Raw genomic sequence first — 25,482 nt, 5'->3', positions numbered from 1 at the left:
GTTGGCACTTTAGAAATACAACCTGCTGTGCCAAAACCCCTCTCGGTGGTTCCACTAAAGAAACAAATTTTTGTTTCACGGCTTTCCCCTGATCAAACATCATCTGATGTACTGTCTTATATACAAGACAAAACAAAAGCCGACAACATAAAAGTGGAAAAATTTAACTTTTCTTATGCTAGGGACATCTCATCTTTCAAGATAACTGTCCCAAATGAGCTATTCTCAACCATATGTTCTGGTGATTTTTGGCCGGAAAGTATGATTGTGAAAGAGTTTGAAGCTAAGATTAAAAATAGGATAAAAAGGCCCGTGGGAATAAAACTTCCCACAAGTGGCCAGATCACTGCCCCATCCTCCTCTACTACTTCTACTTCTTTATCTTCAAAAAACTAAAATCTAGTCTCACTATCTGTTATCAAAATGTAAGAGGCTTGTGTAGTAAGCTAACTAATTTGTATTTTAATAGTCTTTCCTTTGCATCCCATGTTATTGTGCTTACAGAGACTTGGTTAAAACCGGAGATACTTAACTCCGAAGTTCTCCCAGGTATGTACACAGTATACAGGCATGATCGTCCCTCCAGGCGGGGAGGTGTAGTCCTAATTGCTGTTGGGTCTACCCTCACGTCAGAGGAGGTACTTTTTGACGAGTTCCGTAACATAGAATTCTTATGCGTAAAGCTGTCATTTTCTGATAGCTATGTTTATATTACGTGCTCGTACATTCCGCCGTCTTCTGAATTTCCTGAATATATTAACCATTTGTCCGCTATCCAATCCGTTACAAACAGACTGTCCGATGGGGACCAACTAGTTGTCCTAGGTGACTTTAATATACCAGGCACTAAGTGGTCCACAGAGGAACAGTCAAATATTCTCCTGCCTATAGCACAGCATGACTTTATTGACGGCTTGCTTGACATATCGTTGTCGCAAGTTAATTATATTCAAAATTCTCTTGGTCGTTTATTGGATCTATGTTTTGTTTCAAGTCCTGAAAGTGTGTTTCTGACTAGAGTAGCACCTCTTAGTCAACCAGAAGATCCATACCATCCAACTTTCGAGGTGACAATTGACTCAGGTACCGTAATAAAAGAGAGGCCAGAAAAGTCAACCAAACGAGTTCATTGTTTTCGTAAGACAAACTTTCAGAGGTTAAATCTTTTTATATGAAATGGAGTGGGCGGAATTGTTGTCCAAGATAATTTGACTTCTGACGTCGTTGTTGTTGTTGCGGCTGCTGCTGATAATTCCTCCAGAAATGATAAGTCACGGGATCGACTTCAGTTTCGCACTTTATTACAACACTTGTAAATTAAGACTAACTTAAAACTAACATTGGGAATGCCGCGGGACCGCAGAGTGGTGAATACCTTGCGGGAAGGAGGGAGAGCGAGAGGAGAGAAGGAGAGCGCGAGGAGAGAAGGAGAGCGCGAGGAGAGAAGGAGAGCGCGAGGAGAGAAGGAGAGCGCGAGCAGCGGTGCTTGCGAGCCGTGGAGGAGCTTTACACTGCTTACACTGCCGCTCAACTGTTTGCGCCCTTCTGGCGTGAACATTCTCCCCCCCCTTGCGTAGGCAAAGGTATCCCTGGCCGGCTAGACAGCAGGATCGGCCTCTTCATTCCGTGCACGCTCCAGAAACGGTCCATCCGAACACCGTGTTCTGCGCGACGGGCAACCCATCCTCAATTTTTAGGAACCCCGGTTGGATCAGATTGGCATATACATCTGATCCCAACACGAGGGAGATGGTGGCCGGCCGGTGGAAGCGCTCGTCCGCGAGACGAACCCCGTCAAACTTGGCCCTTACGGCGTCGCTCAGAGCTCGGATGGGTGTCCGGATCCTTAGGCTGGGTTCGATCTTCAGGACGACGTTGAGTCGGAAGGTGCTTGTTCGGGACCGGAGTGTCACCGAGCAGACCTCGTCGTCTCCCAGCCGTGTGATGGGCAGCCGGAACCCAGCCGCCAACGACCGGTCGATGCTGCTCACCGCCATGCATGGGTCGATCATGGCCCCGGTCTCGAAAGTCTTCGAGCCCGTGTCCAGCACGACGATGGCTGTAGGCAGGATGGGGACAGCCTTCTGCTGCCCCGTTGCCACCGACGGAGACGCGACGGAGACCTTCGGACGCGGGCGATTGTTGGCGACTGGGGCTGGTGGCGGAGTGCGGGAAATCCGGACCGGACGAGGTGCAGCGGAATGGCGCTCTCTGCGCGTCGGAGCTGGTAGCGCTGCCGGGGTCGGAGCGGGGAGGACTTCGTGCATGTAGAGTAGGGTGTGGTGGTCTCCTCCACACTTCTTGCATCCGTCTTGGCTGCGGCAGTCTCCTCCTGAGTGCTGATGGGCGAGGCGCCCGAAGGCGCTTTTCAGCGCTCAGTTTGTGGAACCTCTTGCACTTCCGAAGAGGATGGATTCCAGAGACTCGGCAGCGGTAGGATTTAATACCTCGAGTACGTCTGCTCTCCAACGACTGGGTGGCACGAGGACGAGGAGCCATTATTGTAGGAAGTGAGTAGTAAGTCTGCCAATAAAAGAAATAAAAAGCTTAGTATGAGCCGACTACTATTTGGGCCCCGGAATGGGGGAAGTGCCCTAATCCCTAGGAACGGAGGACTCTTTGTCCTCCATCGGTAGAAGAATAACCTTGTGGACAGGGCGTTTTATGGTGCCGCGAGACGTACGGATCTCAACGACTCGAATGCGGTCGTCGGCTCCTGGAAAGGCAGAAACGATTCTGCCGAGCCGCCATTCGTTCGGTGGTAGATTGTCCTCCTTGACATTTACCATATCGTCGGCTTGGAGGTTCCTGGTCGGAAATTTCCATTTGTTTCGTTTATGGAGTTCTTTAAGATACTCCTCTTTCCACCGTGCACTAAACTGCTGATGTTGTGCCTTGAGGTGTTGCCATCGATTTATTATCGACTTGGCTTCGCCCTTTATCTCGGGTTCCGCCGTGGAAAGCAACGGCCCTCCAATAAGGAAATGGCCTGGTGTGAGGGCCAGCAAATCTGAGGGATCTTCGGACATAGGGGAGAGGGGTCTAGAGTTGAGGCAAGCCTCAATCTTAGCGAGAAGCGTCGCCAGCTCCTCAAATGTATATTTGCGGACTGACGTCGATTTAAGGAACAGGGTTTTGAAGCTTTTCACCTCTGCTTCCCACAAACCCCCCATATGTGGAGCCCCTGGTGGGATGAACCGCCATACGAGTCCCTGATGGCTATATGCATCAGTCACGGACTCTTTGGTAGCTTGGAGAAAGTCCATGGAAATCAAAGTTGCCGCCCCCACAAAGGTCTTACCATTATCCGAATGGACCCGCTGAGGACAACCGTGCCTCGCTACGAAACGAGCAAAGGCCGCTAGAAAGTTCTCGGTTGTTAGATCGGAAGTGGGTTCCAAATGGATAGCCTTCGTGGAAAAACACACAAACATATCCCTTCGTTATGAGACACGCTCTCCCTGTATAATTTTTTATTTCGAAAGGGCCGGCATAGTCGATACCCGTGTAGGTGAACGCCCTCGAGAATGAGACTCTATCTGTCGGGAAATCGCCCATCAGCTGTGTTTGGAGTCTCTTCTTGTAAATCGTGCAACTCTTACACGGATTGACCACAGCCTTCACCAGATTGTTGATTTTAGGAATCCAATACTTCGATCGGATCAGGCGTACGATCAATTGACTACCGCCATGAAGAGTAATCTGGTGAGTAAATTGGACGATGAGGCGCGACAGTCTACAGTCATAGGGGAGAATAATCGGATGACGTTCATCATATTGCAGGGTTTTGGAGGCAGTGAGACGGCCGCACGGCCTTAAAAGGCCGTGTTGGTTAATGAACGGGAACAAATTCACCAAAGGACTTGACACTGGAAGAGGCCTTTTCTCGGTCAGATGCTGAAGCTCTTGGCCATATGCTCTGCGCTGCGCAATGGAGGTCAGAGTTCGTTCTGCCTCTCGGATCTCTTCACTTGTAGGGCGTGAATTGGGCAAGAACGAACATTTGCGGCAGCGTTTAAGGAAGCGTTGAACATAGACCAGAACTCGCAGGGCCTTGTCCAATTTGGAGAAACGTTCGAGAAAGTCGATGGACGGGGCCTTGACAAAATGCACTTTGACCGCGCGCTGCTCTAGCTCTGTCACTGGAAGAGTGTCGCTTTGTGCTGGCCATAGCTCTCGTGGCCCCTGCAGCCACTCTGGTCCGTGCCACCAGAGATGGTTTTCTGCCAATTCATGTAGGGATACGCCTCGACTGGCTAGATCGGCGGAGTTTTGTTCTGAGCGAACGTGTGACCAACAGTCGACTGGCGTCGCCTGCGTGATCTTGGCTTTCGTAGCCAGGCTAAGACGATTGTGGAATCTGTCCAGCAGCGGATATCTGAATTGGCGGAGGGCATGTGCGTAAGGATTGCTGTCACCATTTCGGTTAACAGCACGGCACCACAGAGCTCTAGCCGAGGAAGGGAGACGGTTTTTACCGGGCCCACTCGTGTTTTGGCTGTAAGCAGGCGAGTCAGAATCTTTTGCCCCATCTCGACGCGGAGGTATATAGCCGCTCCATAGGCTCTCTGAGACGCGTCACAGAAACAGTGGTGCTCTATGATTACCTCGGGCTGGTACCAGATCCATCTCGGAACGCGGATCTGGTTGAGGTCGGAATACTCGTCTAAAAACGATTGCCACCGCTGACTCATTTCAGTGGGAAGCTTATCGTCCCAGCCTAAGTTCTGCAACCAAATCTCCTGCATGAACATTTTTGAACGGATTATGAACGGCGCGAGCCACCCGGCAGGATCGAACAACCTAGCGATTTGGGACAAAACTTCTCGCTTTGTATAGGAGGGTTCCACAACTATTTCGGGGGGAACGAAATAGAATTCGTCGGACTTTGCCCTCCACCGAATACCGAGCGTCTTGGCCGTGCTTTCGGCATCGATGTCGAGGAACTCGCTATGAAGGAGGTGTTCGGCCGGGACGTCTTTAAGGACGCTTTTGTTGTTCGAGGTCCACTTTCTTAGCGGAAACCCGGAGGCACTTAGGGCTGCTTGCAACTCTCGAATCGAACTTTGGGCATCGTTTACGAACGTCGTCGACGTACATGTGCTGCTGGATGATGCGGCTGGCATTTGGAAATGGCACTTGGATATCCTCTGCCAGCTGTTGCAAGACTCGAATGGCGAGGAAGGGGGCGCAGTTGACCCCGAAGGTAACTGTTTTTAGTTCAAAGTCTCGGATATCTCCTCCCTTGTTTCGGAACAGAATTCTTTGAAACGGGGTATGTTTTGGATCGACCCAGATCTGACGATACATTTTCGTAATGTCTGCACTGAAGACGTATTGAAAATAACGCCATTTCAGGACCTGGATCGTTAGATCGGATTGTAGGACTGGACCAGCATGAAGGATATCATTTAAGCTGGTCCCATTTGCCGACGGACTTGAAGCGTTGAATACAACGCGAAGCTTTGTAGTGGTGCTTTCGGGCTTAACTACCGCGTGATGAGGAAGATGATACGAGGGAGAATTGTGAGTCGGCGGATCTTCTTTCATATGACCCAGATCCAGGTACTCCTGGATCACGCTGTCATATTGCTCCTTTAAGGGAAAGTCTCTTTTTAAACGATTTTCGTTTCTAAGAAACTGAGCTAACGCAATGGACCTTGAATATCCTAAATCGGATCCGGTATTCTCGGGGTCCCGGAACGGGAGCGTCACCACGTACCTCCCGCTTGCGTCTTTTGTTGTTGTTTGGAGGAAGTTCCTTTCACAATAGGAGTCCGACTCTTTTACCATCTTTACTGGTAGATCCTCCACCTCCCAGAACTTGCTGAGAAGCGTGTCGAGCGAATCAGGGTCGCCTATTTGGTGCACCTGGGTCGTGAAGGATGCGACCCGTTTCGGCTTACCCTTGGAAATCGGCCCCGTTAGCACCCACCCGAAAATAGTTTCTTGGCCCAGGAGCGAGCCGCAAATATTTTGTTGGGTGCCATCCATCATTATGGATGGTAGAATGTCAGCCCCGATCAGTACATCAATTTGAGAGCTCTCAAAAAAGGTAGGATCTGCCCAGCGGAGTGCGGGCAGGTCCTTCAAAGAATTCCGAGGGATCGGATAGGAGGGCAGTTTGCCTGAGAGCTCCGGAAGGACGTACGCTTCAGTGTCTAACTGTAGACCTGGCTTAGTAGGAGAGCGAATCCCGAAGTGACACAGCTTCGAGGATTTCGCGGAGACCGAATGATTTAACCCGGAGACTTGGGTCTGGGTGTTGCGGAATGGCAACTTGATGAGGTTGAACAGGCGTTCTGAAATGAATGTCGCCTCGGATCCCGAGTCGATTAAGGCTCGGGCTCGGTAGTTCGTCCCCAAATGGCACACGTCAATGATCGCTGTGCTCAGTAGGACGGCTGAAGTGCCGGACGCGAAAAAAGTTTGCACCGCTGAGGTGCTTGCCGATGCATTTCTGCTGGAGGGTCTCGGAGGTTGCTGTGTAGGGGGCGAGGTTGAGGAACTCGCATTTTCGGAATTTGGGGGGCTGCGATGCAGCAGCGTATGGTGCCTGCCCTTACATGTAAAGCAGCTGTGTGTGCTTGTGCAGTCACGTAGCTGGTGACCTCTGGCAAAACAATTCAGACATAGCTGCTTCTTTTTTATATAGCCGGAGCGCGAGTCAACAGACATTTGAAGAAAACGCGGGCACAATCTTACCGGATGGTTCTCCTTAGAACATAAGTCACACCCTTTCTGTTTGGTGCTGACCTTTGTCTCGAAGGATTGAAGCCTTTTTGGAACTGCCTGAGTCGGTTTTATATCTTTGATGGATTAATGTCCGATACCTTTCGCTCAGGAAGGCATTCATTTCTTCCCAAGCTGGGATCTCGGATTTGGCAGTTAGCGACTGTTCCCATAAGGACAGGGTCTGCTTGGGCAGTTTGCTCGCGCAAAGGAAAACCAAGAGACAATCCCAGTTTTCTGTGGATACCTGGGAATGCGCTAGTGCTGTTAAACACCCCTGAATCGTGGATTGTAGCTCTTTTAGAGCATGACCAGATTCTTGCGAAATTGAACTCAAGTTAATAAGGAGCTTGAGCTGGCTGTTGACTAAAAGTCGCTTGTTTTGGAACCGATCTCGAAGCGCCTCCCACGCTGAAGCAAAACCATCATTCGTGAGAGGAGATTTCGCCACGATGGCTTTTGCTTCGCCACTTGTTTTCGTTAGGAGATGGAATAGCTTCTCGACCGGAGTCAGCCTGGGGTTGTTTACGTAAATTGCCGTGAATAGGTCCCGAAAAGTGGGCCATCGGAGGTAGTCGCCATCGAAGACTTCCGTGTCGCATGGAGGTAAGCGGCAGCCGGACGAAATTAGCGGCTGAGAGGGTGCTTGCGCGACTTGAGGCGTTGCTCTGTCGATTGTTTCGCCAATTTGTGCTGCACATGACTCGTATACTGAGTAGCAGTACTCGCACCTGTTGCAGACGGACTTGTAACGTGTGTAGGGACGGAGAGGCTTGATCAGGAGTGTTGATCCTCGCTTCGAAAAGGCTTACGCGATCGCTGACGGCGATGAACTTATGCAATGCTGCGGTTGCGGGCTTTGGCTGCTCAGAGGATGCCATTTTCATTGTGGTAGAGCGTGTGACGCGGAGGAAATCAGTCCCGACAGCGGGGGGACTCTCGGATTTTCTCGATAGAGAAGACTCACTAGACGCTCGCGTCACTGGTCGGGAAATGACAATCCTAGGAGTTGTCTTCGAACTGGTCGATGGCAAAACCTTTGCTTTCGGAGTGGGAGTCGCGGTTTTGACCCTGGGACTAACGGACTTGGGTGCTGGCTTACCGCGAGTGGATAGCGGAGATTGCGGGTTGAACTTTTGTTCTCTTCCAGGTGCGGGTGTCTTTTTCTTGTCTTCCTCTAGGGGCATGCTCAGCTATGCCCTAGGAGAAGGAAGTCAAGAAGGCCTGCCCGCCGCAAAAAATGTGGAATCGAAAAATAACCAGACACAGAGAGCACCCAAATCTGGATGGACAAAGAATCCCGTCGGAATTCGGGAGAAAGTTGCAATTGGGATCTGGAAACAATAGCTCAAATTTATAAACAAAACTATGAATTGCAATTTCTAGAAAAATAGCTAAAAAAAAGCTACCAGCTGGAGTCTGGATAATAGCCAATGATTTATAAAAAATCGCTACCGATTGGAAATCCCGAAAAAAATAGCTAATATATAGAAAATAGCTATAAATTGGAATTTATGGAAAAATAGCTGAATAATAGCTACCAGATGCAGTCTGGGTAATAGCCAATAATTTATAAAAAATCGCTACCAACTTGAGATCCCGAAAAAAAAATAGCTAATATATAGAAAATAGCTATAAATTTGAATTTATGGAAAAAAAGAAAATAGCTAAAAAATAGCTACCAGATGGAGTCTGGGTAATAGCCAATAATTTATACAAAAACGCTACCGACTTGAAATCCCGAAAAATATAGCTAATATATAGAAAATAGCTATAAATTTGAATTTATGGAAAAATAGCTAAATAATAGCTACCGAATAGAGTTCGGATGATAGCTAATAATTTATAAAAATAGCTACCGGATTTAGGACCACAACGAAAAATCGCGACAAACGGATGCGAAACATAAACACCAAAAAAACCAACAAACACGCCAAAAAGCCAAGTTTGGAGGCTGATAAATTTGGGTGGAACTGATAAATAATTATTTTAATTTAGGAACCAGAAATAGGAGCCAGAAATAGCTTGTAAAAAATTATTATTTGGCTTAAATAATTATTAAATAATCGGGTCAGTTTTTTCTTAAATTTTGTCGTCGGACTTATTTATTTTATTTTATGTTTCGATTATAGGGTATTCTCTCGTCGCTATGCGCCGGTTTTTGTCTGGGCAATAAAGAACAAAGAGGAGACGAAAGAACTTGCACTTGGCAAGCCTATGTAAGTCGCGACTGTGTGTATGTATGTATGTATTATTTGGAGTTTAAACATATATATGTAATGTAATATCGGAAGAAACAAGTCAGGTTTTATTTTATTCTGTATGTCGAGATTTGTGTTTTATTTTGAGCCAGGAGATAAAATTTGTTCTCAGTTCGCATTCGATGTTATTTATTATTTTTGGTAATATATTTATTTTGTGTATTAAATTGGTTAAATCTATGTAGTGATTCTTATATATGTATGTAGATGTAAATTTTATTGGAATATGTAATTGTATATTTATATGTGTATGGATATATGTGTATGGATATATATGTATGGATATGTATATTTATGGGTATGTATAATTTTATGTGTATGTAAAATTTTGCTGAATATGTATATGTGGTTTGTATTTTTTATTGAGGCAAAAAAACAGCAGTTTAGCAGCGGACGATAATAGTGAATTTTGGACAGTGTTTTAAAAAATGTATTTATATATATGTACATATATGCGCTTGGATACCAGCGGATCACCGTGAGACGAATTAGGGGGCCGTTATTGGCAAAGTGCTTTTTTATGCACTTAAAAAAAAGAAGTAATCACGGTGGCTGGGCGCATGTACTTATATTTTCACTTAATTTTCACTTTTCACTTGATACGGATGGACGGAAAGAATAACGCCGTTGGAAAAAACGAAAATGGCGACCACGGACGGAATAGGATATAAAGCCGTACTTATCTTGATTTTTCCGCAAGGAGCGCTGGTAGCATCAGGATGTCGCGGACTCGAAGGACCATGAAATGGAGTGGGCGGAATTGTTGTCCAAGATAATTTGACTTCTGACGTCGTTGTTGTTGTTGCGGCTGCTGCTGATAATTCCTCCAGAAATGAAAAGTCACGGGATCGACTTCAGTTTCGCACTTTATTACAACACTTGTAAATTAAGACTAACTTAAAACTAACATTGGGAATGCCGCGGGACCGCGGAGTGGTGAATACCTTGCGGGAAGGAGGGAGAGCGAGAGGAGAGAAGGAGAGCGCGAGGAGAGAAGGAGAGCGCGAGCAGCGGTGCTTGCGAGCCGTGGAGGAGCTTTACACTGCTTACACTGCCGCTCAACTGTGTGCGCCCTTCTGGCGTGAACATTATATATGGCTTTAATTGGTCCGATCTATATTCTTGCAACATAATGGCCGATGCCATAGATATTTTTAACACTGCAATTAATTCATTTTTCAACTCTTGTGTTCCGATGTACTATCCGTCTACTTCTAACAAACCTCCTTGGTTTAATAAAGAGTTGACACACCTAAGAAATGTTAAGTCCAGACTTTATATAAAATTTAAAAATACCGGTTCTCAATCTATATTTTCTAAATATGTAAGTGCTCGGTTAAATTTTACCGTGCTTAATGCTCAGTGTTATAAGAATTATTTAAACCGTTGTAAGTTCCAGTTCGCAAAGGATCCAAAACAGTATTATAATTTCGTTAACACTAAGCGCAAAACAACTAGTTACCCTTCCTCGCTATTTTTTGAAAATACTTCGGTAACATCGGATCAGGCAATAGCCGATCTATTTGCCAAGTTTTTTCAAACCACATATTCTACGTTACCTCATTCCGAACGACCTTACTCTTACGCGGTATCAAAGTCAAATTTAATATTCTGTCCCACTTTAAACGAAAGCTCACTGCTTTATGATCTTCTGCGAGTTAAGCCTGTCTATTCGCCAGGTCCCGACGGAATTCCTGGCTGTGTGCTTAGATTCTGTGCGGAAGCCTTGTGCAAACCTCTACTAAAACTGTTTAACTGATCTCTAGAATCTACACAGTTCTCCCAAATATGGAAGGAGTCCTTTGTGATCCCTCTCCATAAAAAAGTTATCAAATCGGATGCAAGCAATTACAGAGGAATCTCCAAATTGTCTGCTATCCCTAAGCTTTTTGAAAACGTTATCACTCCTCATTTGCAGCACCTTTGTAGGTCAATTATTTCACCATGTCAGCATGGTTTCATGAAACGCAGATCAACAACTACTAACCTTCTGGAGCTAACCTCCTTCGTAGTACAGGGTTTCAAAAATAATCTTCAAACAGATGTCATTTACATGGATTTTAGTAAAGCATTCGACTCTGTTAATCATTCACTTTTAATAAAAAAACTTGATTTATTAGGTTTCCCTGTTGATCTCCTAAATTGGATTCTAAGTTATCTGAATGGCAGGACGCAACGGGTCCTCTTTAAAAATTCTCTTTCTTGTATTCTCCGAGTAACATCCGGCGTCCCACAAGGGAGCCACCTAGGTCCGCTCCTTTTTACCTTATTTATTAACGACCTTCCCTTAATAATAAATCATTCGCGTGTACTAATGTACGCTGATGATGTAAAATTATGCTTGCAATATAAGGACATTTCTCGCCATTTGGACTTACAATCCGATCTAGATTGCTTTCAAACATGGTGCCGTGATAACGTATTAAACTTAAATGGCTCTAAGTGTAAAGTTATGACCTTTTGTCGTGCCAACTCAATGCACGCAACTTACACTTTAAGTGGGTGCTCTTTGGACAGAATAACACATGTTGATGATCTTAGTGTTCTTCTGGACCCTAAACTTAAATTTTTAGACCATATTTCGTCTATTGTCAATAAGGCCAGGGGTGTGCTTGGTTTTATAAAACGGTGGTCAAAGGAATTTGATGATCCTTACATGACCAAAACTTTATTTATTTCTCTAGTCCGTCCGATCCTCGAGTATGGATCACCTGTTTGGAGTCCACAATATGAAGTTTACTCGGACCGCATTGAATCGGTTCAAAAGAACTTCTTACTTTTTGCCTTACGGCGCCTTAATAGGGATGCAAACCGTAGATTACCTCCTTATTCGAGTAGATTAATGTTAATTAACTTACCCTCCTTAGCTAACCGTAGAACGATGCTTGGAACAGTCTTTATTTTTAACCTTATTCGTGGTGAAGTGGATAGTCCCGACTTGGTTAGTCGGCTAAACTTCACTGTTCCAAGCAGATTTACTAGAAATTACGTACCTTTAATTTTAAATCATTGTAGATCTAACTATGAGCTGCATGATCCCTACAGATCCCTACAGATCTATCCTATTATCTCTAATTCTGACTCTCTGCCGTTTCTAAAGCGATCAATACTAACATACTTAACGAATTCTTAGATATTACTACTAGCATACATATATTTCCTCGTCCTTCTATATCGCGTCTATCTTCCCGCGATTCGAGCCGTACGATACACGGCAGCGCCCCTCGATCGGTTGGGCGGGAGGAGTGGCCGTGGGACTCGCGCGTAAAAAAAAAAAAAAAAAAAAGGGTGTGGAAGATTTGTCGTTTAACAGAATAAGTTGTGAATTGTCAAAGAAAGTTTGAGTTATTTTCCCTCATGTATTTGTAGTTGGGGAGCCCCTGGATGGGTGCCATCCATTAAAATCTCCCGTAATTAGAAAGGGGGTTTGTTGTATATTGAATGTGTTTTGTAGTGTCTGGTTGGTAATGTTTTTGGTCGGAGAAATGTATGTGGAAAATACATATGTTTAATTTTAGTTTAGATTGTATATTTATGGCTATTGCTTCTATATTGCTTATGATGTTGAGGGCAGTGTACTGAATTGACTTGTGCACTAGAAGTGCTACGCCCCCAAATCTGTTGGTCGCTGTAATAGTTTGTAGTTTATTGGGGTTGGAATGTTATTAATGTATTGTATGTGGGTTTCTGGGAGCGAAATTATGTGAGGAGCGTATTTTTGTATGAGAATAAGGAGTTGGCTGTAGATGTTTACATATCCTTTAAAATTCCATTGCATTATAGTTATAACTTTGAAGTGGCGCTTGTCACAGTTTTGGGATAGTCCGAAAGTAGCATTATCGGGGTTAGGAACTTGCACCACCTACCCATTAACCTATATCTACCAATGCAGTCTGGGTTCTATCGAAATTGCAAGCTTACACTGTAATAAATAAAAAACGCAACCTGGGCATACTAGTGAACGCCATGTCGGTCGTTCTCTTTCCGTTTTAACCTTAGAGGTGATCAGACGTACAAGTGCAAACAACCAAAAACACACCCACGTTTTCTTGCAACTTTTTTTTGTATTTCGATATTTTATATCACTAAATCGGTGAGTTAGTTTTTCTAAAGTGAAATTCGCTTTAGCTAATTATTTTCGTCTTTAGTACACAAGCCCAGCTTAGTACCCCACCAGCTGTATTTAAATTTGGGGTCATTTCGGTGCCAGATCAAAGGTAACTATCTATTCGAGTTTTTTATACCCGTTACTCGTAGAGTAAAAGGGTATACTAGATTCGTTGAAAAGTATGTAACAGGCAGAAGGAAGCGTTTCCGACCATATAAAGTATATATATTCTTGATCAGGATCAGTAGCCGAGTCGATCTGGCCATGTCCGTCTGTCCGTCCGTCTGTCTGTCCGTCTGTCCGTCTGTCCGTCTGTCCGTCTGTCCGTATGAACGTCGAGATCTCAGGAACTACAAAAGCTAGAAAGTTGAGATTAAGAATACAGACTCCAGGGACATAGACGCAGCGCAAGTTTGTCGATTCATGTTGCCACGCCCACTCTGACGCCCACAAACCGCATAAAACGGCCACGCCCACACTTTTGAAAAAGGTTTTGATATTTTTTCATTTTTGTATTAGTCTTGTAAATTTCTATCGGTGTGCCAAAAATGTATTTGCCACGCCCACTCTAACGCCCACAAACCGCCCAGAGCTACGACGCCCACAGTTTTGAAAAATGTTGTGATATTTTTTCATTTCTCTATTTGTTTTGCCCATTTCTATCGGTATCCCAGAAATTTGTGTGCCACGCCCACTCTAACGCCCACAAACCGCCCAAAACTGCCATTCCCACATTTTTGAAAAAGGTTTTGATATTTTTTCATTTCTCTATTTGTTTTGCCAATTTCTATCGGTATCCCAGAAATTTGTGTGCCACGCCCACTCTAACGCCCACAAACCGCCCAAAACTGCCATGCCCACATTTTTTAAAAAGGTTTTGATATTTTTTCATTTCTCTATTTGTTTTGCCAATTTCTATCGGTATCCCAGAAATTTGTGTGCCACGCCCACTCTAACGCCCACAAACCGCCCAAAACTGCCATGCCCACACTTTTGAGAAAATATTAAATTTATTTGATTATGTCGAAACCCCTGTTGAGATGTGGTCAAAATTGTTCCTTTGCGCTAAATATTAATCGATCGAAAAAACTTGGCTTAATCACTCTATTACTCTTCATGTTTCTAAGAATGTAAGGTTTCAATGAGTAGCAAGTTCAATGACGTCAGAGATTGCCCATGACGTAATATATCGGTGCAGCTACACTTTGCCAGACGCTAACAATATTCAAAACTGCATAAATGCTTCAAACGTTATTTTGTCTACAAATTAAATACTTATTCGTATAAATAAATACACCCTGTGAAATATTATTGTTCCTGCAATCCACGAAATAAGCCCAATATCTGTTTAAATATTATCTTATTATATAATTTTGATCAGAGCAATGCTTAATCTGATTAGGACCAATTGTGCGCTGATAAATATATTCTTATAAATATGAGAAATCATATGTTGTTTTGCTTTTCTTTCCCACTTTTCAATAATTCAATATATATTGATCTAAATACACCCTGTGAAATATTATTGTTCTTGCATTCCACGAAATAAGCCCAATATCTGTTTAAATATTATCTTATTATACAATTTTGATCAGAGCAATGCTTAATCTGATTAGGACCAATTGTGCGCTGATAAATATATTCTTATAAATATGAAAAATCATAGGTTGTTTTGCTTTTCTTTCCCACTTTTCAATAATTCAATATATATTGATCTAAATACACCCTGTGAAATATTATTGTTCTTGCATTCCACGAAATAAGCCCAATATCTGTTTAAATATTATCTTATTATACAATTTTGATCAGAGCAATGCTTAATCTGATTAGGACCAATTGTGCGCTGATAAATATATTCTTATAAATATGAAAAATCATATGTTGTTTTGCTTTTCTTTCCCACTTTTCAATAATTCAATATATATTGATCTAGTGTTGAAAAGAATTTTAGTGTTAAATCTCGCTCTTTGCTTCTCTCTCTTAAGGCGTTCCCACGGTTTTTACAAGTGCGTGGCAGGTGAATGTTAGAGAGAGAGGGACGACTCTGTTGACACTTTGAAAATAGAAATCAATGAGCACTCTTTAAAAAGAGAGAAGCTCGGTTTGTTCAAAAACATAATATTATCAATATAATCAGCATGTGACATTATTCCTTTCTGACCTTTTATTTATCTTCCTTTACAAAAGTAAAATATATGTCTAAACTATTACGGGGTGTTTCCCCCCGGGCCCGTATTCCCTGTCACCAGGCCTGACCTTTAATCATTTGTTATGGTTATTTTGCTTCTCTCACGTACTCTTCAATAATTCAATATATTATGATCTAGTGTTGAAAAGAATTCTAGTGTTAAATTTCGCTCTTTGCTTCTCTCTCTTAAGGCGCTTTTTCACGGTTTTTACAAGTGCGTAGCAGGTGAATGTTAGAGAAAGAGAGACGACTCTGTTGACACTTTGAAAATAGAAATCAATGAGCACTCTTTAAAAAGAGAGAAGCTCGGTTTGTTCAAAAACATAATATTATCAATATAATTAGCATGTGACATTATTCCTTTCTGACCTTTTATTTATCTTCCTTTACAAAAGTAAAATATATGTCTAAACTATTTTCTTTTGGTAGGATAAAAGTAAAATTCTATAAGCTTGAAGTTTGTTTTTCATATGAGCTAGCAGGCGCTACAATCATTAAGCCTTTAATCAGGTACTCTTCAATAATTCAATATATATTGATCTAGTGTTAAATAGAATGTAATGTTAATAAAAGCATTGCTCTTAGAAAATGTTAAATCTAAATGGAAGAACTCGCTCTTAGCTTACGGTGCTTTCCCGCGCTTTTCTTGAAAAAGTAAATAGTAAAAGAAAATAAAGAAGAAGGGAGTCAGTCGAAGACTAAATTTGCGTATTACAACATCTTTTTAGAGCCGAGTGCGATTTTTAATTGATTTTTCCAGTTCTTAACGTTTTTTTGCCAACCAATAAGTGTTAAGCTTAATTTTTAACGTAAAGATTAAATATTTTGATAAAAAGTGGCATACATTAACGTAAAATTATATTTTTAAATTACAACGCGGTCGTGAGTGCTGTTGCTGCTTCGATTGACGTCGCTGCCGTTTGGCCCGCTGCTGTCTCGTCGCTGCGCTCATTGCTAAGTATCAAATTTGTTGTTGATTTTTCTTTATCCTAATATCGCCCACGCTTTTCTACCTATATTAATATAAGAACTGAGCCTTTTTAAAGGCTTATTCTTATATTTTTATCCATATACGTATTCTGCGTATATAAACTTAATAGTACTAAAAGTTTAAGTCTTTTTAAAGACTTGCACTTATAATACTATTAATACTATATAATTATACTATATTCAAATAATAATATTTTAAGTCTTAAGTCTTTTTAAAGACTTCTTAACTTATTATTATAATTTTTTTTTTCGCATTTAAACTTTATATATTCTTTAATACATTTATTTAATACGTTTAATACATTCTATAATAATTTTTCTACATATATTAATATAAGAACTGAGCCTTTTTAAAGGCTTATTCCTATATTTTTATCCATATACGTTTTCTGCGTATATAAACTTAATAGTATTAAAAGTTTAAGTTTTTTTTAAAGACTTGCACTTATAATACTATTAATACTATACTATGTTATTATTCTATATTCAAATAATAATAATTTAAGTCTTAAGTCTTTTTAAAGACTTCTTAACTTATTATTATTTATTTTTCACATTTAGTTTTTATATATTATATAAATTTTCCCATTAATATAAATATAAGCATTTTTAAGAGTTTGCTCTTATATTTTTATTCATATACGTACTTAGCGTATATAGTTTTAATAGTGCTAAAAGTTTAAGTCTTTTTAAAGACTTGTACTTATAATACTATTAATTTAGTTTGGTTTGTTCTAATAATAATAATTTAAGCTTAAGTCTTTTTATAGACTTTTTCTTAACTTAATATTATTTCTCTGTTTTCTAAGTAAATTTGAATCAATTCTACAAATTCTATAATTCTATAAATTAATATAAATATAAGAATTATACTTTTTGAAAGTATAATTCTTACATTTAAAATTAATTTACGCATTTGCTTAATAGTGCTGCCAGCATTATAATAGTATTAAACTAATACTATTAGTTTAATTATATTGATATTTAAAATAATAATATAAGCTTGAGTCTTTTTGAATTCCTATTCTTATCTTATTATTTTTCCGTTAGGTATTTTTTGCGTTCAGTAAATAATAATTTATAAATATTTAATTTATATATTTATAAATATATATAAATTATAATAATAATTTATAAATATTTAGTTTATATATTTATAAATATATTATTAAGTAGTGTACTTCATTTTAGAAATGCCTCGTTTAAATAGACCGACTGCTTCTCAACGTGCAAGAACGCAATTGTTGAGAAATAGGATAAATAGGGAAAACTTAGAGTATGCAGAGGTGGAGAGAGTGGCAAACACAGTATCTCAGCGTAGGCGGAGGGAAGATTCCTTAGTCAGGGATGCAGAACAGGGCGTCAATACAGTGTCTAGAAGGTCGAGACGCTTGAATCGTCCTGTTCGTGCGGTTGAGCAAGAAGCCGATACTCGACGTCGTTCTGCAAGGCGACAAAATAGCGAGAATCGAGCTGTGGAGCAGGTTCAAAATACTGCTGGCCATAGGGAAAGGCGCTTGGATCCTGCTTTCCGCGCAGTTGAACAGGCAGCCGATACTCGACGTCGTTCTGCAAGGCGGCAAAATAGCGAGACCCGAGCTGTGGAGCAGGTTCAAAATACTGCTGGCCATAGGGAAAGGCGCTTGGATCCTGCTCTTCGCGCAGTTGAACAAGCAGCCGATACTCGACGTCGTTCTGCAAGGCGGCAAAATAGCGAGAATCGAGCTGTGGAGCAGGTTCAAAATACTGCTGGCCATAGGGAAAGGCGCTTGGATCCTGCTCTTCGCGCAGTTGAGCAAGCAGCCGATACTCAACGTCGTTCTGCAAGGCGACAAAATAGCGAGAATCGAGCTGTGGAGCAGGTTCAAAATACTGCTGGCCATAGGGAAAGGCGCTTGGATCCTGCTCTTCGCGCAGTTGAACAAGCAGCCGATACTCGACGTCGTTCTGCAAGGCGACAAAATAGCGAGAATCGAGCTGTGGAGCAGCTTCAAAATACTGCTGGCCATAGGGAAAGGCGCTTGGATCCTGCTTTTCGCGCAGTTGAGCAAGCAGCCGATACTCGGCGCCGTTCTATTAGACGTTTTGATCCCGCTCTTCGCGCAGTTGAGCAAGTAGCCGATACTCGACGTCGTTCTGAAAGGCGACAAATTAGCGAGTTTAGGGTTATGGAGCAGGAACAAAACACTGCCAGCCATAGAAGAAGGCGCTTGGATATCGTGTATCGCGCGGGTGAGCAAGAAGCAAATACCCTGCGTCGAGCACTGGCAAGAGATACACAGGAACGCTTATTAGAAAGAGAGCGTGATAGGGCTAACAGAGCTAGGGCTAGGGCTGGTAGGGATCGCAGGGCAGTCGAGCAGGCGAGAAATACACTTGCTCGACGAAGCGCACGATTAGCTGCTCGACAAGCAACGATCGATGCAATTAGAAATATAAGTCAACGAGTTAGTCAATACAGAAGCCTTAGTGATAATAGGGAAGCAGAAAATCTTCGGAATGCAATTCGAAGTCAGGAAATTAGGCTTGATGTAGCTCAGGAAAATAGGACTATTAGATTCAGACCTATTGAAATAGAAGCTCACATAGCAACATTCAATAGGAATGTTAAGCTTGGCCCAGATCAGATTTGCTTTTGTTGCAAAGGATTGTGGTTCCCCAAGCAAATAAGTAAGCTTTCTAGGACTTATTTGGAAGAACATTGCGAGTTCAGGGAAGAGATATACCAAAATGCAAGACAACTTGCTTTCACTGGTAATCTTTTCAAGTTTTGCAAAACTTGTCACAGCAACATTAAAGCCGGCCGAAAGCCCAAAGGGGCCATTTCAAATGGCTTAGATTTCCCAGAAATTCATAACTCTTTGAGGGGCCTAACTCCCTTGGAAGAACGACTGATTTCACCTCGCCTTCCATTTATGATAATTAAGTCAATAGGTCACGAGCGTCAAAGTGCTATTAAAGGAGCAGTTGTGAATGTCCCTATTCCAGTAAGCAATATCGTGACGTCTCTTCCACGAGCTTTCAATGAGGCTGAGGTAATTCAGCTCCACCTCAAACGAAGAATGGAATACGGACATGATTTCATGGCAGAAACCATACGGCCTGCCAAAATTGCTGACGCTATTAGGTATTTAGTTAATACAGAGCTTTATAGAAAGCACAATGTGTCAGTTAACGAGCAGTGGATCTCTGACTTCACATCCGAAACTGTTCCATTCATAGCATCTCAAGCTGATGAAGCCTTTGTTGAGGGACAACTAGCCATCCAGCAGGAGGATGAAAATTCGGAGGCGCGTAATTCGGATCAGAATACAGAAGCCGAAGAACTAAACCCTGGAGGACAAGAAACATTGCTTGAGAATAACCAGACACATAATGTAGGAATGACGAGAATTACAATAGCTCCAGGTGAGGGCCAAAAGCCTCTCGACGTAATTCTCGATACTGATTCTGAAGAACTGGCATTCCCTAGCATATATGCTGGCATAAAAAGACCATCTTCAGAAAGCTACACAACCATAGTTAGATCTGAACTTAGGAATGTAGATAGACGAGGTTGCCGAACTGATAAGTTATTCTTCAATTATAAGAAGTTGGAATTGATAAAAATTCGAAATAATATTTCAACTTGCTTACGTAAGCGGAGTGCCTCCAGTGCCATAACAGCTGCTAACGTCCTAAATGAAGATTTTATTGGCAACCTCATTTGTCATGATGAGGGATATAGGATCCTTAGGGACATTCGCACGTCTCCTGCTCACTGGGAAGATGAGAAGAAAAAGGTCATGGCCATGATTCGCCAATTTGGGCTGCCAACTTTTTTCATAACTTTATCGGCCGCTGAAACTAGGTGGCCAGAGCTGCTAGTACTGCTCAAGCGCAATGTAGATAGGGTTAATATAAGTGAAGAAGAAGCTTCAAATTTGCAGTTTGGGGAAAAGGCGCGCCTTATAAGAACTGACCCAGTGACGTGCGCTAGATATTTTGATTATAGATATAGAGAAGTTTTAAAACTTATGAAAAAGCCAGGGGGTGTCTTTGGAAGTAATTTCGTTACTACCTATTACTGGCGAGTTGAGTTTCAACAGAGAGGTTCGCCTCATATTCACGGCATGTTTTGGCTGAAAGATGCCCCAAAAGTGGATTTAAACAATGAAGAGTCTATACGTACTGTAATAGCCTTCATTGATCAGTTTGTAACTGTGGATGTTACAAACCCAGATTTGGCTCCGTATATTGAATACCAAAAGCATAAGCATGGGCATTCGTGTCTTAAAAAAGTGCGGGGACAATCTATTTGTCGTTTCGGTATTCCATACCCTCCAATGCCCCAGACGGAAATTTTAAATCCACTTCCCGAAGCAACTCAAAATTCTCTTCATCACGAAAACTTCAAAAAAATTCGAGATTTTCTACTTCGCAATCATGCAGATGACATGATTAGCCATTTAAGCATATTTGAAAATTTTCTTTCTCACAACCATGTGAGCCTCAGTTACGAGGACTACATTTATGCTATTAGGTCTAGTTTGAAAAAACCACAGATTTTTCTGAAGAGAACATTTGCCGAAATTCAAGTAAATGCTTATAATAAACACATTATTTCTATGCAAAGGGCAAATATGGATATCCAGTTAATTTTGGACCCTTTTGCTTGCTGTAGCTACATTATTAATTATATTAACAAATCCCAACGGGGTATTTCGAAGTTAATGCGAGAAGCAGCCAATGACATTAGAAGAGGCAATTCAAGCATTCGACAAAAGCTACAGTATCTCGGTCACAAATTTATATCAGGCACTGAGATTTCTGCTCAGGAAGCCGTGTATTGTTGTCTGGGAATGGCGTTGTCCGAAGCCAGTAATAAGTGCGTTCATATCAACACCTTCCCTCCAGAACAACGAGTTCGTATGCTTAGACCTACACGCGACCTTCAAAATATGCCTCAGAATTCAACTGACATATTTCTGAAAGGATTGCTGGATAGATACGAACAAAGACCAGATTATCATGAAGGCCTGTGTTTAGCCGATTTTTCAGCAAATTTTGAGTTTTCGAAAAGCCGTAGAAGTACTCGTCAGAGGGCAAATAGTGACGATGAAACTGAAGAAGGCAATGAAGTGTTAGGAGATGTATATTTTCCGCTCCGAGATGGAAGCGGTTTTATTAGGGAAAGAAATAAGGCCAGTATTATTAGGTATAGGCCATTTAATATTAATACAGATAGGATTAACTATTTTAGATCATTAGTTATGCTTTTTTCTCCGTGGCGAAACGAACAGGTAGATTTAATTCAAAGAAATTGCGAGGAATTTTATAGGGAGAATGAGGAGGCTATTAAAGCTAACTTTGAAAAGTATAATGCCATAGATAGTTTAGAAGACGCGCTTAGAAGGGCCATGGAAGCAGATAGTATAGAGGAAAATGAAGAAGAGGAGGTCGAACCTCATGAGGAGTTTAGGGCATTAGCTATCCCTGAAATATCTTCTCAAATTAATGTTTTAAACTTGAACAACAATTTGTTAGATGTTGATCCGGATAGCAATATCCGGGTTATAAAGCTTCCGCCACTTATATCCCCTTTAAACTTAGCCAATTTAGTTAGATCACTAAATTTGGAGCAAAAAACTTTCCTTACTCATGTCTTGCATAATGCAAGGACAAATCGAACCTTTTATGAGTTCGTAGGTGGCGGAGCAGGTGTCGGCAAAAGTAGATTAATATCAACGTTATTTCAGTCCCTATCCAAGGAGTATAATGGTAGAGTAGGATGCGACCCAACTTCGGTAAAAATTTTACTGTGTGCTCCCACAGGCAAAGCTGCTTTCGGAATCGGAGGATCCACTCTTCATTCCATGTTCTCTCTCCCTGTAAATCAGGCTGGGTCCGCATTTAGAAGTTTAAGTCCTGATTTGTTGAATACCCTTCGTTCAAGATTTCTTGATCTTAAAATTCTTATAATAGACGAAATTTCTATGGTCGGTGCAACAATGTTTTCTCATTTAGACTCTCGCCTAAAGCAAATATTTTCTAATGTTGAAACTCCTTTCGGAGGTATTTCGGTTATCGTGTTCGGCGATCTTAGACAGTTGCGGCCCGTATGTGATCGCTGGATTTTTCAGCCCCCGGCGCATGATCCATACAGTGCTATATTTGGATCGTATCTGTGGAGTCCTTTTAGGTTTTTTGAACTCACAGAAATAATGCGACAGCGAGATGACCAACCGTTTGCTATTGCACTCAATAACATGGCATCCGGCCAAATGACGTCTGATGATGTTAGCTTGCTTAGATCTAGAATTTCCGATGAAAGTCAAATTCCAAATGACTCAATTCACCTTTTTACAAGTAATCAGGACACAGATCGGTACAATAGGGAGAAGCTTAACTCGATTCCCACTGCTCAATTTCTCTCGGAAGCTATAGACTCAGTTAAGTCCGCTCAAATAAGCTTAGAGCAGAGGAACAGATGTCTGGAACAAGCTAGGTCCCTAAAAACATCTGAGACACAAGGATTGTGTACCTCTCTGACTTTAAAAACCACTGCCAAATATATGATGACGGTCAATGTAGATACATCAGATGGTCTCGTAAACGGAGCCACTGGTGTCCTTAGGGAGATAGGCTTCAGTACGTCCAACACTCCAGATCTTCTTTGGATACAATTTTTAGATGAAAGCATAGGAGTAAATGCGCGTTCCAAGCGCAGACATTGTGAGGAGGCTTCATGGACGCCGATTTCGAAAATTATAAAAAGTTTTCAAATTAATTCTAATCAGGCAACTACAATTGACCGAAAGCAGTTTCCAGTGGTTCCTGCAGAAGCAATAACTATTCATAAAAGTCAAGGCGCTACGTACAGTAAAGTGGTAGTTCACACTAACTCCAGCATGCAGAGAGCTGCGCTGTATGTAGCCTGTAGTAGAGCAACAACTGCGGCAGGTCTCTTCATTATTGGACCTTTTGTCCCCCCAAGATCCGCTCAGGATTCAGCTTCAGAAGCAGAGCTCCGAGAATTGCGTTCCACTAAGCTACTGAATACCCATTTCGATTGTTTAATCAATAGTCCGAACCTTCATATTTTTTTCCATAATACGGAAAGTTTACACTGCCACATTAGCGATGTTTGTTCCGATCGGCTAATGCTTAGGTCTTCTATTTTGTGCTTCGTTGAAGCATCAACATACTCAAATGAAGTATATGAAATTCCTGGCTTTACCACAGCAGTGAGATTAGATTGCCAGTCAGTAGCTAGCGGAGCCCGACCAAAAAGAGGCATTCTCGTTTTTATTCGAAACGAACTATTTGAGAATGTTAGTCTTTGCTCAAGTGGTCGATTTTTTTCAAATATTTCAAATTTAGCCTCTCCAGTGTTTGAGTTTGCTATCTTTAAGTACCGATCTTTAGGGATTCTCGTTTTATATAAAAGTCCGACCTATCCGTTAAAGAAGTTTGAAACTGAATTTAAGGAGTTATTTCAGCAGCACACATTTTTAAATAGTAATTGTTTAGTGTTAGGAGATTTTAACTTGTGCCTCCACTCCATCTCTGGCTGCTGCAAGCAAATTTTCGATTTTTTAGTAGATGTTAAGGGTTTTGGTTCTTTGCTAGATTTGGATTCGTCTACAACCAATTGCAATACGCATATTGATTGGGCGTTTTCAAATATTTTCGATAATCGGGCCACTGCGCGCACATTTGAGACCACATATAGTTACCACAGTGGTATATTAGTTAGCGTTAGGGAGGCAGAGTAGGTATTGTAGTTATTTAATTAAATATAAACTAAATAAGTATTTATTTTCATTATAATTATTTATTAATTAATAATTATTAATTAATATTATTAAATAAATCTGATAATTTAATTTGATTTCCAAAAAAAAACAAGAAAAACCCAAAAAAAAATATTTGAATTTTTTAGTTATTAGATGTATTTATTATTAAATTACAAAAAAAAACCACAAAAAAACCTAAAAAATAATGAATATTTTTAAATAAGTCTGATAATTTAATTTAATTTAAAACAAAAACAAGGAAAACCCACAAAAAAATTAAGTAAAAAAAAAAAAAAAATTAAAAAATAAGTCATATTTTTAAATAAGTTTGATAATTTAATTTAATTTAATAATTCATTTTTTAAGTATTTAATTTAATAATAACAATATCTATGCCTCCGTATGCTACGGACAAACAAAATTTTTGGGGAACATGGAGTTTTTAAAATTTTTCAAAGTTTGAAAACTCAAGTCGACTCGTAGGTCCCCAAAATTGATTTTGGTTTAAACGACCCCGTTGTAACTCAACGGCCTCCACGTGGTGTTCCCTGGGTACCGATTTCAAAATTGTAATCGGAAGCTAATTCGAGCGGCGAAAAGTTACGTAAATATGAAGGCATATTTATTGTTTTTTAAATTTAGCTGCTGAGTAACGGGTATCTAATAGTCGGGGAACTCGACTATAGCGTTCTCTCTTGTTTTACTTCAGAATCTAACTGAAAATTTAATAATTTCACAAGGTTCTGGCACCTTGTGCTGCACACAAGCAACCGCCGGCTCCAAGCCGTACCACCAGAGCAGCACGGCCAGCAGAGTAGCCGATGCACATCGATCATCAGAACATCTCTTTTGGCCGAAGCCATCGGATGACCTAGATTCAAGTGTTATTAATGTGAATTAATCTACCCCCCGCAAAAGTTCAGTGAAAAACAAAACCTGTAGTGAAAAACAAAAAAAAAAGGGAAAACAAAAACCCTTCATATTAAGCGGTTAAATTTTTTTGGTTATACCACGAGGTGGCTACACTGTGACAAATTAATGGGATCGCCAATAAACATGGTTTTGCTCGTGGCGATCATGGAAGGGTGGGGCAGCGGCCACTCCAGATCCTGGGGTGCGCCTAAAGATCCACTAGAATATTTTGTTTGAGATTTCCTTTCTTTTTAATTATATTTTTTTTTCTTTCCGGTCTATCTTTCTCGTTTCCTTCAAGATTATTTGTTGGCTATTCGCACGCGATTTTAGTTTATTTGTTTTAACTTTCAAGAGCACGTAGTATTACAGTATTTAAATTCTAACCCAGCCCATTGCCGACAACATAGAGCCGGAACCATCGCGTGCCACTGCTAGCACTACGACAATTACATCTGCTCGCAGTATAACTAATCTTCGTTATATGCTACAAATAAATAATGGCGTCCAACG

The 25,482-nt window shown here is 41.3% G+C and overlaps 1 protein-coding gene across 1 annotated transcript; it reads left to right on the top strand.

The window, feature by feature from the left end:
• The first annotated feature begins 3,173 nt into the window (after window positions 1-3,173).
• LOC122625516 lies at window positions 3,174-24,966 on the top strand. The gene is made up of 4 exons (XM_043805610.1): window positions 3,174-3,246; window positions 12,993-13,086; window positions 13,142-13,210; window positions 24,798-24,966. The coding sequence occupies exons 1-4, from the start codon at window positions 3,174-3,176 to the stop codon at window positions 24,925-24,927; spliced, it is 366 nt and encodes a 121-aa protein (XP_043661545.1). The 3' UTR covers window positions 24,928-24,966.
• Window positions 24,967-25,482: the final 516 nt, after the last annotated feature.

This window comes from Drosophila teissieri, unplaced genomic scaffold (assembly GCF_016746235.2).
Source record: "Drosophila teissieri strain GT53w unplaced genomic scaffold, Prin_Dtei_1.1 Segkk118_quiver_pilon_scaf, whole genome shotgun sequence".
NCBI classification, from domain to species: domain Eukaryota; kingdom Metazoa; phylum Arthropoda; class Insecta; order Diptera; family Drosophilidae; genus Drosophila; species Drosophila teissieri.
This window is presented reverse-complemented; position numbering and strand designations above follow the sequence as displayed.